General features: G+C 39.4%; 2 protein-coding genes across 2 annotated transcripts in view; both read right to left on the bottom strand.

Annotated features, from left to right (window-relative positions):
* LOC139730290 (eukaryotic translation initiation factor 5B-like) overlaps positions 1-10,408 on the bottom strand; it is a 27,491-nt gene extending 17,083 nt beyond the window's left edge. The window contains exons 1-7 of the mRNA XM_071641167.1: positions 10,331-10,408; positions 9,244-9,487; positions 6,622-6,738; positions 3,923-4,092; positions 3,073-3,302; positions 2,044-2,196; positions 786-1,047 (exon numbers count right to left, since the gene is read on the bottom strand). Coding sequence (XP_071497268.1) covers positions 786-1,047; positions 2,044-2,196; positions 3,073-3,302; positions 3,923-4,092; positions 6,622-6,738; positions 9,244-9,445 — 1,134 coding nt within the window. The 5' untranslated portion in view covers positions 9,446-9,487; positions 10,331-10,408. The remainder of the gene's footprint in view (positions 1-785; positions 1,048-2,043; positions 2,197-3,072; positions 3,303-3,922; positions 4,093-6,621; positions 6,739-9,243; positions 9,488-10,330) is intronic.
* On the bottom strand, positions 10,292-13,889 carry LOC139730326 (uncharacterized). The gene is made up of 5 exons (XM_071641196.1): positions 13,842-13,889; positions 13,655-13,689; positions 12,792-12,915; positions 11,751-11,779; positions 10,292-10,538 (listed from the first exon to the last, which is right to left on the bottom strand). Exons 1-5 carry the CDS (start codon positions 13,887-13,889, stop codon positions 10,292-10,294), a joined length of 483 nt encoding a protein of 160 aa, XP_071497297.1.

The raw sequence follows: 13,889 nt of genomic DNA, 5'->3' as shown, positions 1-13,889 counted from the left end.
CTAAAACATTGTCAGTTCACAACAGAAACTATGCATTTTCAGAGCTTACAACTTTTAATTATGCATTTTCAGAGGTCATCAACATGTAAAAACTGCTGAGAAAATCTACAAAACTATGTTGGTTTGGAGGTAGACATAGTGCTCAACATTTATAATGTTGGATCAAGTAGAGCTCGTAATGTGTAAAGGCACTGAGTTGACGACACATTGTTATGGAAATTAAAGGGGCATTCCAGACGATTTTCATAATTTCACATCATGCAGTACATAAATCGACAGCTCCATGTATAGATTTGTGGAATTTATTTTGGTCCTTGGGCAGAGAAACTAATAAACTTCATTCTTAAACAAACTACACTGAACAGTGTTGATGACATCAGAGCCTCACATATTTCAGAAATGTTGCAGTGTAATTCCATTACAATACTGCTAGCTCAACCAGTTCACCTATGAAGAATCTATGCATGCCTTCTTCTTTTGTTCTGCTTCCTTGAGCCCTAACTCATTGCATTCTTATGGTGAGGCTGTAATATCATCATCCTTGTTCATTGCAATTTGTTATAAATTTTGAAAACATTCTCATTCTCATTCCTCATCCCAATCATTATAAATTCTGAAACTCTGTACTCAGTTTAACTAATTTAAAGTTGTTCAAATGTAAAAGTCTGGAAATCATCCGGAGGTCCCCCCCCCCCCCCCCCCTTTAAACAGCGCCGTTTTCGTTTTTACACTTGTATACCATATGGAGTAGAGTTTGGCCTTCTACAGCAGAGTGTTGGTCTCACCTGTATCCTCTGCAACACCCTCTGCCTGGTTTTCTCCTCCTTTGTCAGTTCCTCATCACTGGAAAACTCATCACTATCTGATTCCTCATCTTCGTCATCATCATCCTCATCATCATCTTCCTCATCCTCATCCTCCTTACTCTCCTGCGTTTTGATGGTAATCTGAGCTTTGGGCATTTTGTCCTCGACAGCTCCTCCCTCTTCACTCTCTTCCTCTTCATCCTCCTCCTCATCATCATCATCTTCATCTCCATCATCCGCACTCCCTTCTGTTTTTGCTGTTACTGCTGCAAAATAGTAGCATGGCCACAAGGCATAAGATAAAGATCAAAATAAGTAGTTTCGCATCAAAGAGTTTTTGACTATGAAAACAACTGCAGCAGAGTTCTCTTTCACACCATATCTTTATTTCTAAAGCCTTGTCTTACCCAAACACTTTCTAAATAAACAACTGTAGAAATACATGTATAAGACTTTTAAAGCTGACAGGCCTTTTTAGTTTTATCAATCAAACGAAGCAGTGAATACATCATATAAAATTCAGTACATCATTTCATTATTTAAGAACATTGTTTCAGTATGTGCATTTCAGTACATAAAAATGTGTACGGAATAAATAAAAAATAACTGAGCGAGAAAAAACAAAACAAAATGCTGCCAATCTAGGCTCTGGTTGATTGCACAGAGAGCATACGTATGGTCACTGAATTTTCTGAAGATATTAGGGTATACACAATTATGGCCTTTGAGGTTTCTGGTCTTGCAATTTTGCCTCACAAAATGCACAGCACTATGACACACTCACGTTTAAATCAACTACAGAATTTAGAAAATCAGCTTTGATCTCGCAATTCTTTAAATCAAAGGAAGAACATACACTAATTAAAAGCATTCGGTATCATTTTGAGTAATCCTCTTAAACCATTGTGTCGAACAGGTGAGTACTGTCAAACTAGAAACATCCGTGGCATGACTGAAACTTTCCCAAATTGCCACTGGCATTCAATGCATTGTGTAGACAAAATCTTTGGCATTTATTTTCCTTTCATAAATCCTGGCTCCTCGTGAAAGTTTCATGCACGTGAAAATTTATGGTTTTACATTAAACTGACGGTGATCCAAGTCATCAGCCACTGTAATACAACAGCACAAACTTTGAAACAAACTGAGGGAAGATTTGACTGTATTTTTTTTTTTTTTGTTACACCCTTCACGAATCTCACCATTTTCGCCCTGGTCATCTTCCTCCTCGTCCGACATGTCATCCCAGTTGTCTGCGACATCCTCCTCGGCGTCCACTGCGTTCTCGACATCGTCTTCTTTGGTCTCCGTGGTCTCGGCTTCCATGGAGACCGTTTCACTCGCCGTCTCTGCTACTTCACTGTTCACAGCACTCTCCTCCGCAGCTTCAGTAGCCTCTGTATCCACATTAGGAGGTCAAGGGCAATGTTAAATAGCATTTCCAGTTCTAAGAAATCTAAGCTCCATGGTCCTGCACGTAAGCAGTCTCCAGGATATATCGCTAATGCAGCGACAAAACCTCGTATCTTAAAAATGTCAAATGTTCAGGAGAGTAAAAAGACAAAGTCAGCACAAGCATTATAATAAATGCAGTCGCCTTTCCTTTGACATGCCATGGTGACTTTATTTTGCAATGTTAGAAAAAAATCATTTTGGACATCTTATAATACCAAGGCCACATTTGGGGGAGTGTTTCTCTATCAATGTAATCATCATTAGTCAGTTCAGTCAGCTGGGTTCAACAATGATAAACACTGAGCCACTAAGGTAAATAGCACGCAATGCAAGCAATTGTATGCCATCATAGGTTAAAATTTGATAATTTCTCCTATGTACAGAATGATATGCAACAACAGCACAAAAAAATCTGTGGTGTAATGAAATGAAGAAAAAATGAAGAACTTTTCAAGTTAATGATGCTATGTCATTTTTTCCCTTTCTAAATCCTCTGCCAATTCTTCTATGGGATATGCTAAAGACATAGTAGCATGATGCACGGGTATCCAAACTGTAAAATTCAGAAACTTTCCTAAGTCATCAGAAACCGGTCACACTTTCGTCTTGCATGCACTGCATGATTCGCAAGATTGAATATCGTCAATATGATTGTGAATCCACTCCAAATGAAGTGTACACTTTAGGTCTCTTTTTGCTGACTCATATACCTCAGTTTTATAACATAGGTAGTTGACGGTGTTTTGTAAAAGATATTGAAATTTAGCCAACAGGTATCAATTTAACACCAATGAACAATTTCTTTAACTATGGGGTCTTTAAATATGTCTTACCGACTGACTGGGTCCTGTTCTTGTTTTTCCTTTCCCTCTTCCCGTACACGACCCTCTTTGGTTTGCTCTCTTCGCTGGTCGCTTCCTTCATGGGGACCTCCACACCCTGTTCCCGCAGAGCGTTCAGCATGGCCTCTTTCCGTGCCTTGGCTTCTTTCTGGGCTTTGGTCAGGTACGTGCCTTCCTGCTTCATCCTCTCAACTCTTTCCTGTGTGCAGAAATTGGGCAACAGGGGAACGACTTACTGCAAAGGTTTGCTGTTTTGTCATGCACATGTTCGCTAATGACAAATGTGGCCCCCTGGGATTACCCTCTTTTATTCATGAACTCTTGACGGTAATGACTTACAAAATGAGAATGGCTTTATAACCTCTCGATCTAGACTTAGTAGAATTGTGAAAATAAACATGATTTCGTCACTGATCCTCCCTCCCCCCCCCCCCCAGAAAAAAGAGGGGGAAACAAGAGAAAAAAGGCATCTGATGGATCAAACAAGGACATTTTGTGACCTTTGACTCAAATGAGCTAAACAAGAGCTGGGCAGTTGAAGGAGTTGGTTGCTTACTTCACTGTCACCTTTCAAAAACCACCGACCATTTCTTGCTTGATCAATTCACCTCAGTGTCACCAGTTTGGAATACTGCAGTGAACCAGGTTAATCAAAGGTTTTTTTGTGCAAGGCATTTTTGCCAAGGATTAGTTTCAATAAATGATAGGTTTGATTCTGAAGCCTGATAAAAGTTATAATTCTGAAGTGAGGTTCTTGAAAGGGAGATGCCTGCAGTGACCACTGCATAGAAGAGGGAGGTCACCATTTTGCAAACAAACCTTTTTCTTGAGTTTAGCCTGGGCTTTCCTCTCCTGCTCCTTCCGAAGCTTCTCCAGCCTTTCCTCCTCGGCCTTCTCAGCAGCTTTCTGCTTAGCCTCCTCCTCAGCCTTCAATCTCTCCTCTTCCTCCTTCATCTTCTTCAGCGCCTCCTGCATAGCCTTCAGCTGGCCTGGTGGAGCAAGCCAGACAAAGAACATGGGGGCACTTCATGAAGCGTTTTGGTTGGACGTTTTTTCTGACAAACTGTTATAAGCTACCAATATCCTTGCATCTCATTGGCTGAGAGCAACTTTGTCTGACCAATTTGTCAGATAAATGCCTAATGAAATGCCCATGATGTGCACGTACACATCCCAGGGTGCCACAAACCCACTTGCCTGCTTGCCCAGGGACACTAAAACCCAATGTCAGGCAAGTGAAATCTACGTGCACGAAGTTGTGTCAAGTTTGTTTGTTTGTCTGTTTGTTTGTTTGTTTGTTTGTTTGTTTGTTTGTTTATTTGTTTGTTTGTTTGTTTTTGCCACAATGGCTATATTTGCAGGTGAAAGAAATATCTTTGGTCACATTTTGCATATATGGTACAAGGTGTGGACGCCTGAGCTTTCTAGGCTGTGTAACCTCTAGCAAGTTGTGTATCATAGCAATAAACTAGAGTCAATAGTGCTCTACATGTATTTCACTCGGTGCATTGGTAAATTTAGAAAAGAGATTGGCAAGCCCTCAACATGGAAGCACTGTGGTAGTGTATATAGGGTACTGGATTCCTAAACCAGAAAATTTCGAGAGAAAATCACACCCCATATATAAATTCTTGGATGATATGTCTGACACAAAGTGTCTCTCGTTTAGATGATCAACTGACTGTACAGTGTACTAGTCAGCTATTAATGTCTTCCTTTGGTTATGGCAGGTGCATAATCCTTTCATGGGCATGTTTCAATACCCTTTGAGTGCTGCAATCGGATAGCTTGGTTCATATTATATCAACATTTCACTTCATTGATTCCATGTATCAGTTTTATGATTATTAAGGGTGTTTATCACTGGTAAACTTTTCGTTTTATGCCTCAATTAACCATACAGATACTTATAACTGTTCAAGAGCTTATAAAACGTGGAAATGAAGAAGAGCTGGAAAAAAAAATGACAGGAAATACATCAGCATGTCAACTTTCAACTAGAAATGTCGCTATGGCGACTGGTATGCCTCCGCCGTAATGCATGATTCTCCTAATAGGTCTATAGTACATGTGGACATTGTGTGATTACATTTTCACAAAATTGGCAAAATATTAAAATGACATATTTGTCACAAATGTATCGAATGTTCACCTTCCTTGACCTTAGTTTAATTGGATGAATAGGAGATCATGTATTTGGGGATTTAAGAACTTTAACTTCGACTTTGACCCTTTCATAAGTTTACACACTTGAGTAATTTTCAAGGTATGGAGAAAAAGTGCAATTTCTGTATTGAACAGTAAATTGTTATCATTTTCATCTGGCCTTTGATTCATAAGAGAATCACTGTCAGGCAGAACACACATAAATATATACTAAGTTTAAAGATAACTTGAGCCACTTCCGAGATACGGAAAAAAAGTAAGTTCAGCACTTTCACTTGCTCTTTGACCTTTTGACCTTTGACCGTCTTGGCAAAAAAAAAAAAAATCCCTGAGAATCTCTAGTGGGTTGTACATGCATACATCAAGTTTTAAAAAAATAATCCTGCTGGCATTGCATAAATATAAGGAAAATAGTAACATTTTGAAGTATTGCCCTTGACCTTTGACCCCTGACCTTTGACCCCATAAACCCCAATTCCCTAGATAACCACTGCCAGTCAGTACATGCGTATATACTTTGTTCCATAAAGATACCTTGAACAATTTCCAAGATACAGAGAAAAAAGTGAAATTTTAACATTTTACTTGACCTTTTGACCTTTGACCTTTTGACCTCATGGCCCCAAACTTTCACCAGAGAATCTTAATTGCGTAATACATTTATACACTAAGTTTCAAGAAAATATCTTCAGGCATTGCATAGATATGGGGGAAATAGTGAAATTTTAAGCATTTGACCTTGACCTTTTGACCTTTGACCTTGAGCATGTGCAGCCAAAAGTTGATAGGCACAACTTCACCCCCTAATACACATACATGCCAAGTTTCATTCGGATACCTCAAAAGGTTTTGATAGTTACCCTGTCCACAAAATTCATTACGGACGGACGGAAGGACGGACGGACGGAAGGACGGACGGAAGGACGGACGGACGGACAACCCGAAAACATAATGCCTCCGGCACCACTTCGTGGCGGAGGCATAAAAAGGACTTACATCATAGTTAATACTCTGACAGCATGTTAACAGATTGAACATAAGAGCATCACAGGGATATTCAAAAGAAGACACAAAGAGGCAGAGCAATTCTGACTGGGCTTCATTTGCAGATTGGGAAAGGTGTATGGAAACTAATTGTCAAAGAATAGGGATTACTTTATCCCCTTAATACCTATTGTGTCACCATGGGCTTCCTGTTGGACTGAGGCACATTGCTACACTTGAGTGGGCTTGTTAATACTTACAACTACGTCATGTTTAGATGGATTACAGAATGCTGATGTAAAAAATTGACAACAGGGTTCAGAATTCCCCAGAATCCCAGCGACAAGATCATTTGAGGCGCATCCTACCTTTGTTTGGTTTCCGCTTCTTTTCATCATCCTCTCCTTTCGCTCCCTTCTTGCCTTTCTTTCTCTTCTTTCCGGTCTCTTCCTCAGCTTCCCCTTCCTCACCAGCTCCACCTTCTCCTGGAAGAGAGTAGAACATGTAACCAAGGTAACAACTTAAAACAATAGATTTCGTCGTGTGCGTACATCTCAGAATGTATATCAATCACCTTTGTCAGAGCTTTATGCAACAACGTCAGCAGGACCAACAGATAATTCTGGGCCCTGTTTTATGAAGAGTTAAAATTGATTATATAGTTGATTTCACCTGTAAGTCTATGTCAGCCTGTGTAGTAAGGCAATATAAAATTGATTTTATCTTTTGATAAAACGCGGCCCTGGACCGTTACAATCACCAAGCAGACATTTGTGACAACTGTCACATTCTACAGGGGGAAAAGGGAGGAGGAAATGATTCCTTCTGCACTGACAAGTCTGAAAATCAAACAGTTATCCTCATTCTTCTATCTTAATTGCATATAAATAATAGAATATCTCCAAACAGATTTCAAAACACTCCAGAAGAAATATATATTGTAAGAAAGCTACTAATCATATGAACACAGTTTTGAAAAGAGAGAGAAAAAAAAAATGGCTTTGAAATTTAGATGCAGTGTCACATGCAAGAACAAGGAAAAGTAGAAATTACGCGGTGCGTAACATATGTCCCCGCCGGAAGTAGCATTTTGTAACAAAATGTGCAATATAGGTAAAAAATCAAGGTCAAAGGTCAAAGAAGTCAAAGGTCAAAATTCTGTGTAGAAGTTTTGAAGCCCTCACCTAGTGCCATCACATAAAGCAAATGGAATCGAAATTGGGTTAGAAATGGCGAAGGAGTAGCATTTTGTAGCCAATGTACAATATAGGTAAAAAATCAAGGTCAAAGGTCAAAGAAGACAAAGGTCAAAATTCTGTGTACAAGTTTTGAAGCCCTCACCTAGTGCTATCACATAAAGCAAACGGAATCGAAATCGGGTTAGAAATGGCGAAGGAGTAGCATTTCGTAGCAAAATGTACAATATAGGTCAAAAATCAAGGTCAAAGGTCAAAGAAGTCAAAGGTCAAAATTCTGTGTAGAAGTTTTGAAGCCCTCACCTAGTGCCATCACATAAAGCAAACGGAATCGAAATCGGGTTAAAAATGGCGAAGGAGTAGCATTTCGTAGCAAAATGTACAATATAGGTCAAAAAATCAAGGTCAAAGGTCAAAGAAGTCAAAGGTCAAAATTCTGTGTAGAAGTTTTGAAGCCCTCACCTAGTGCCATCACATAAAGCAAACGGAATCGAAATCGGGTTAGAAATGGCGAAGGAGTAGCATTTTGTAGCAAAATGTACAATATAGGTCAAAAAATCAAGGTCAAAGGTCAAAGAAGTCAAAGGTCAAAATTCTGTGTAGAAGTTTTGAAGCCCTCACCTAGTGCCATCACATAAAGCAAACGGAATCGAAATCGGGTTAGAAATGGCGAAGGAGTAGCATTTTGTAGCAAAATGTACAATACAGGTCAAAAATCAAGGTCAAAGGTCAAAGAAGTCAAAGGTCAAAATTCTGTGTAGAAGTTTTGAAGCCCTCACCTAGTGCCATCACATAAAGCAAACGGAATCGAAATCGGGTTAAAAATGGCGAAGGAGTAGCATTTTGTAGCAAAATGTACAATATAGGTCAAAGGTCAAGGTCAAAGGTCACGACTGAAATTCTGTGTAGAAGTTTCAAAGCTCCCATGTAGTGCTATCATATAAAGCAAACAGAATCAAAATTGGCTAATAAATGACAGAGAAGTAGCAAATTGAAGATTTTGATCACACACGGACGCACACACGGACACACGGACACACGGACACACGGACGGACGGACAGACGGACGGACGGACACACGGACACACACACGTACGGAGCCCGTTTCATAGTCCCCTGCTCGAACTCGTTCGGCGGGGACAATTAGATATTCCAAAACAATAGACCAATTTAAACATCCGAGTACCATGCATAATGAGAAACAAAAGAACTGTTGAATTTCAAAACAGTCACTGACTTAAATTCAAGACTGGAGGTAGTCCAGATATGATGATCTCTAACATTTTTTTTTTTTTTTAGCTGCTTTCAAATTTCTTGCTAGCCCCATCATCTCATCTTTTGCTTTTCTTGACTTAATCAATGGGGTAACACAATCAAATCTCCCACCTCATTTTCTTGTGTTTATGGCACACTCTTTTTTTCAACTCAAGTACTTGAGAAAATGTGAAAATTTGGGGATGCATTTTACACACTAAAACAAGAAGATGTATTTAAGTATTGAGCCATAGTCGATAAAAATGGCAGCGGTGACATGACATTTGCTCCTACGACAACCACAGAGTCTTTTCTCCAAGGACATAGGTTAGGTTTAGGGTCGTGTACTAGGGTTTTACGTTGGTTTGATGTGAGGATTAGGATTAGGTTGAGGGCTATGTTTGTGGGTAGAAAAGTATGTTTGGCTTAGTGTGCAGATATTTCCTAGGAGCAATTGTCGCAGGTGAGAAAATGTCACGGAATCGGCTAAGCATCTACCACTTGTAGCACCCATCAAATTCTCACTTCATTTGAGCATACCTGGTTTTGCAGCCTCCGTTACATCCTCCTTCATACTCTCTGTCTTCTCTTCCTTCTCCTTCTCCTGCTGGTCCTTTCCCCCGCTCTCGGCAGACTTTGCCTGCTCCTTCTGCTTCTTCCTCTTCGCCTCCTCCCGCTGGGCTTCTTTCTTCTTCCGCTCTCGCTCCTTCTTCTCGGCCTTCTTCTGTGCCGCCGTCTTCATGGTCGGCCCAGCATCCTCCGCCTCCTCATCATCTACTGCATCCTGCAATTCCAACAAGGGAAACAGTTGCTCCAGAATACAGAAAACAGGAGGAAATAAGGAAAAATTTTAGCCATCCCCCCCCTCCTTTTTTTAACAAAAACTCACATATCTGGTATCCCTAGAAATGCCAAAGGACATATACTGATGCCAAACAATATCATCCTTGTCCTGAATTTGTTTTGAAGTTTACTTTTACCATTGGACTATTCATGATTTCAAGCAGTTTGAATGAAAAAAAAAAAAATAATTGAGCCATTTAACAGTTTGAGTGAACGGGGTAGTTGTACACTCCTGTTGATACTTCTTTTTTTATTCTAAATCAAACTATTGCATACAAATGCTGTATTTCTGCATGCTTGTCAACACTTAATCTTCAAAGCCAATTTTCTCAAAATCGTGTTGGTCTATTGACTCTTACCTTACTGGGTCTGCAGTAGGACTTAAACAATTATGTGTTGTTGTTTTTTTTTTCATAGAAAGCATGTTAAATCATGTACACTGTATACGCCGAATATTTCGCGGTTTTTATTTTTGCAAATTTCACAAGTCAGGTGCTATTCGCGAAATTAAAGACACGCGAAAATATTGATTCTGATCCCGATGGTGAATGTGACGTACACATATACATTTCTCCGTTCACTTCAGTACTCCACAATCACGAATTCAACCACTCGCAAAATTGTCGGGAAGTCCTGATTCGCGAAAATTTAAACTCGCTAAATATATGGCGTATACAGTATTATAGTGAGCATCTGCAGAAATAGGAAATCACTGCAAGCAGTGCATCAATGATCGGCAACTCTATCAGGCTTTTTGTGGTAACAGGTCATACATGTATCCCACCTTCTTGCTCTTATCACTCTGGGCAGTTTGGTCCTGCTTTGGCTCTGGATCAGCCTTGGGCGTCTCCTTGGCAGAGGGGGGTTCTCCTGGGGCTGCCTCTTTGCCCCCCTCCTCGTTGCCTTTCTCCTTCTTCTTGCCCTTGCCCCCGCCCCCGTCTTTCCCAGCCGCCTCAATGGCAGCCACCTCGGCCAGGAGTTCATCTTCGTCACTGCACAGACAAGGAGGAACGTTACAAAATTGGGATAGGGGAATTGCTTGTCACTTGGTTTTGTTGGCCAGACTCTAATAAAGATTATGATGATCATGATACAACTACTCTTGTTTCACTTATTACTGCTAAAACTACTACTACTACTACTACTACTACTACTACTACTACTACTACTACTACTACTATGTGTACTACTACTACTACTACGTGTACTACTACTACTACTACTACTACTACTACTACTACTGCTACTACTACTACTCAACTATCTATGACAATAGCAATCATAACGATGATGATGATGATAATACTTATACTTCTACTCCCATAATAATCATAAGATACACAACAGCATATATAATAATAACACTAAGAATCATAGTTCTCTATCAACTAAACATAATACCATGGAGTCAACCCTGCACCAATGGCATGATCACCCCATTCCCTATCCAGCATCCAAGTTAGACAGCAAAGTCCTGTTTAAAACATGCTACTCATTTACACAAATTCCTGCCTAGAGAGACGCATTGTTGATATGGTGTCTCATTCAACAACACAAGTACAAATGCACCTCAGCAGAGTTTGAACCGTGAACTACCAAACATAGGGTACACACGTCAATAGTTAATTACATCTTCATGGCACTACATGTCATTGCAGGAGGCTACTTTTGTAGATTTAGCTCATAATACATGAAATGTGGTATTGTAATGAAAATGCCCTATTCACACAGACGCTAAGATACAATGTAGGCTAACATTGGGGTGCATGAACAGGGGGAGGCGCCTTTTATGCATTACACAAATTTGGTGAACTTTGAATAAAAGCACTTAATGAGTTTTGAAGGATGGTTGGTGATATTAGTTCCCTTTATATATTGGATATGCATGTTTTATAAAGAGGACATCACCAACATTGATCACTGTAGTAAACAAATAGCAGAACTGCTTCATATCACCCTGTTGGCAGACCCATCATTTTGGCAGTACAAAAAGATAATGATAAACATGACACATATGTTCATTTTCCACATGAGCACAGATGAAAGTCAAACATTCCCACTGGAGGGCCAAATCTGCAGATGAAGTGCATGATTGACCATATTCTTTACAGAAACTCTTTTAAGTTGTCTGGGCCTAAGCATCAAACTTATCACTGGTTTAAGTCAAATTATCTTCTTTAAAATCGGAAAGCTGCTTTACTTACAAGTCTTTTCTTCCTTTCTTGCCACCTTTCTGTAAAGACAAGCAACAAGAGGGAAGGAAAAGGGAGAGACAGGGGGACAGAAGGGGGTATAAGGGGAGGGAAAGAGGTGAGGGGATGAAAATCATAAATAAGGTAACAATAAACATATCACAGATTTTTTGGACACAGTGTTTCGTTCCTCTGAGACAGCAAGTGGCATACAGGAAGTTTTAGATGGTCACTTTCATATATGCATAAGGCCAAGTAATAAAAGAAAAAAGAAAGAAAAAGGTGGTTTCAACAGAGAGCAGTAAACAACAAAACAATCCCCAGTTATCCTGCTCATGACCCATAAATGATGTCATGTTCCTGCACATACTCTAAGATATACAGATGTAATTATGTCAATGTGATGGTAAAAAAATCCTACAAGTTGGTCCTTTCGTGTTCCAAACATAATCAATTCAGAGAGCTCAGCTAGAAGCATCACAAGTATGATCATCGAGTATGACATGCGTTTTTGCACAGAACACTCTGCTACATGATGATACTCCAAAATTCAGAGTCACACCTTATTCATTTGTCTGTCTTGTTGCAGACCTTTTCCAAATCATATCAATCCTGCTCTTCACTATGGCTCTCAGTCAAATAAACTGCCTTTTTTGCACAAATTCTTTGCAAGGTGAGATGAGACTTTGCTAGAAATTTTCTGCAACAACTTCAAATAGAGCAGATATACTGAAGATAGAGGTTTTCAATGACCAACAAATAAATGAACTAATCAATTAATAACAATAACAATAATAATAATAACAATACGTAATACTAATAATAATAATAATAATAATGATAATAATAATAATGTGCCTGATCGAGTGCAAACGCTCCAAAAAGCAGCATTGCTGGGGACGGCACGAATCCTGAGAAAAGTACTGGAAGTCTAAGGTTCCAGGATGGAACTTGACATGATATTGATCTCCAAGAGATATCTTGTGAAGATAGAGACAATAATAACTACAAATAAAACAATTCATGTCTCTATCTTGGTAAGGATTCTACCACCTTCTTCTTTCCAGCAGGCTGCTGAGCAGGTTCTGCACTTGGGGCAGGAGGTTCCTGGGCAGTCTGCCCTCCAGCAGACTCCAGCTCAAGGGCAGCAAAATCCTCTAGCAGATCATCCTCATTCCTGGGAAAGAAAATTGTAAAATGTCAGAAAAGGAGCTTACGAATCTTTAATCACAAAACAAACAAACGAACAAAACAAAACAGATACGAGCACAAACTGCTTGAGATATGCAAGAATGACTGCAGGCATAAAAATATGGATGAGGATGGAACAAATGGGTACATGGGTTTATTGAGAGAATGTATGCAGCTATAAATACATGGATATTTCTTGCACATAGAAATGTTAGCTACAGGAGAAGGGGGCTACATGAAAACAACACAGCTTCAATAATACATTTATCTGTTCTTATTCTGTTACATTCAAAGTTATTTTTCTTATGTGTGCAATTTTGAAACAAGTATTTTCAAACACTATTACACTATGAGATGCAAAAATGCACACTCAATAACAGCTCAAATTGTAAACTTTAGTCTTTGAACAGAAAACTAAATTAAAAATGATTGCTGACAGCTTTACAATACAAACATTAAAATGCAGTTTCATTTCTTTCTGCCAGTTCAGTAGGTACTCCGATTGCACACTTGCATACAATTCAATTCTGCACAAAAGTGCTGAATCACTCATAATTTTTTCACCTGTAGTTTTCCTCAAGCACTGGTGTCAGTTCACTGTTTTCATCCAAAACTACTCCTCATCAGGGTTAACTACATGTACACTGTCCTGTGCAAGAAATTATTGCTACACCGCATCTGCACTTCATGCATACAGTTTAAGGAATCATGAAATGTTCACTTACAGCTTGTTTTTCCTGCCTTTGCCCTTTTCTTTACCCTAGAAAAGGCAAAACAAACAACAACAAAAGAGTATGATTCAATAACATCCTTTACAGTACACAGAATTTGAGATGTCACTGCAGGCAAAATTCACTGGGTGTGACTTTGCAGCCACACACTCACTGATGACTAAGAATCAATCAACATTACAGGCACAATGGATCCGATCATTGCCCTGGACAGGAGGGGATGCCCCAT

The sequence above is a fragment of the Diadema antillarum genome, unplaced genomic scaffold (genome assembly GCF_040938485.1).
Source record: "Diadema antillarum isolate AM-2024a unplaced genomic scaffold, OU_Dant_1.0 seq00000301_RagTag, whole genome shotgun sequence".
Taxonomy (NCBI): Eukaryota; Metazoa; Echinodermata; class Echinoidea; order Diadematoida; family Diadematidae; genus Diadema; species Diadema antillarum.
This window is presented reverse-complemented; position numbering and strand designations above follow the sequence as displayed.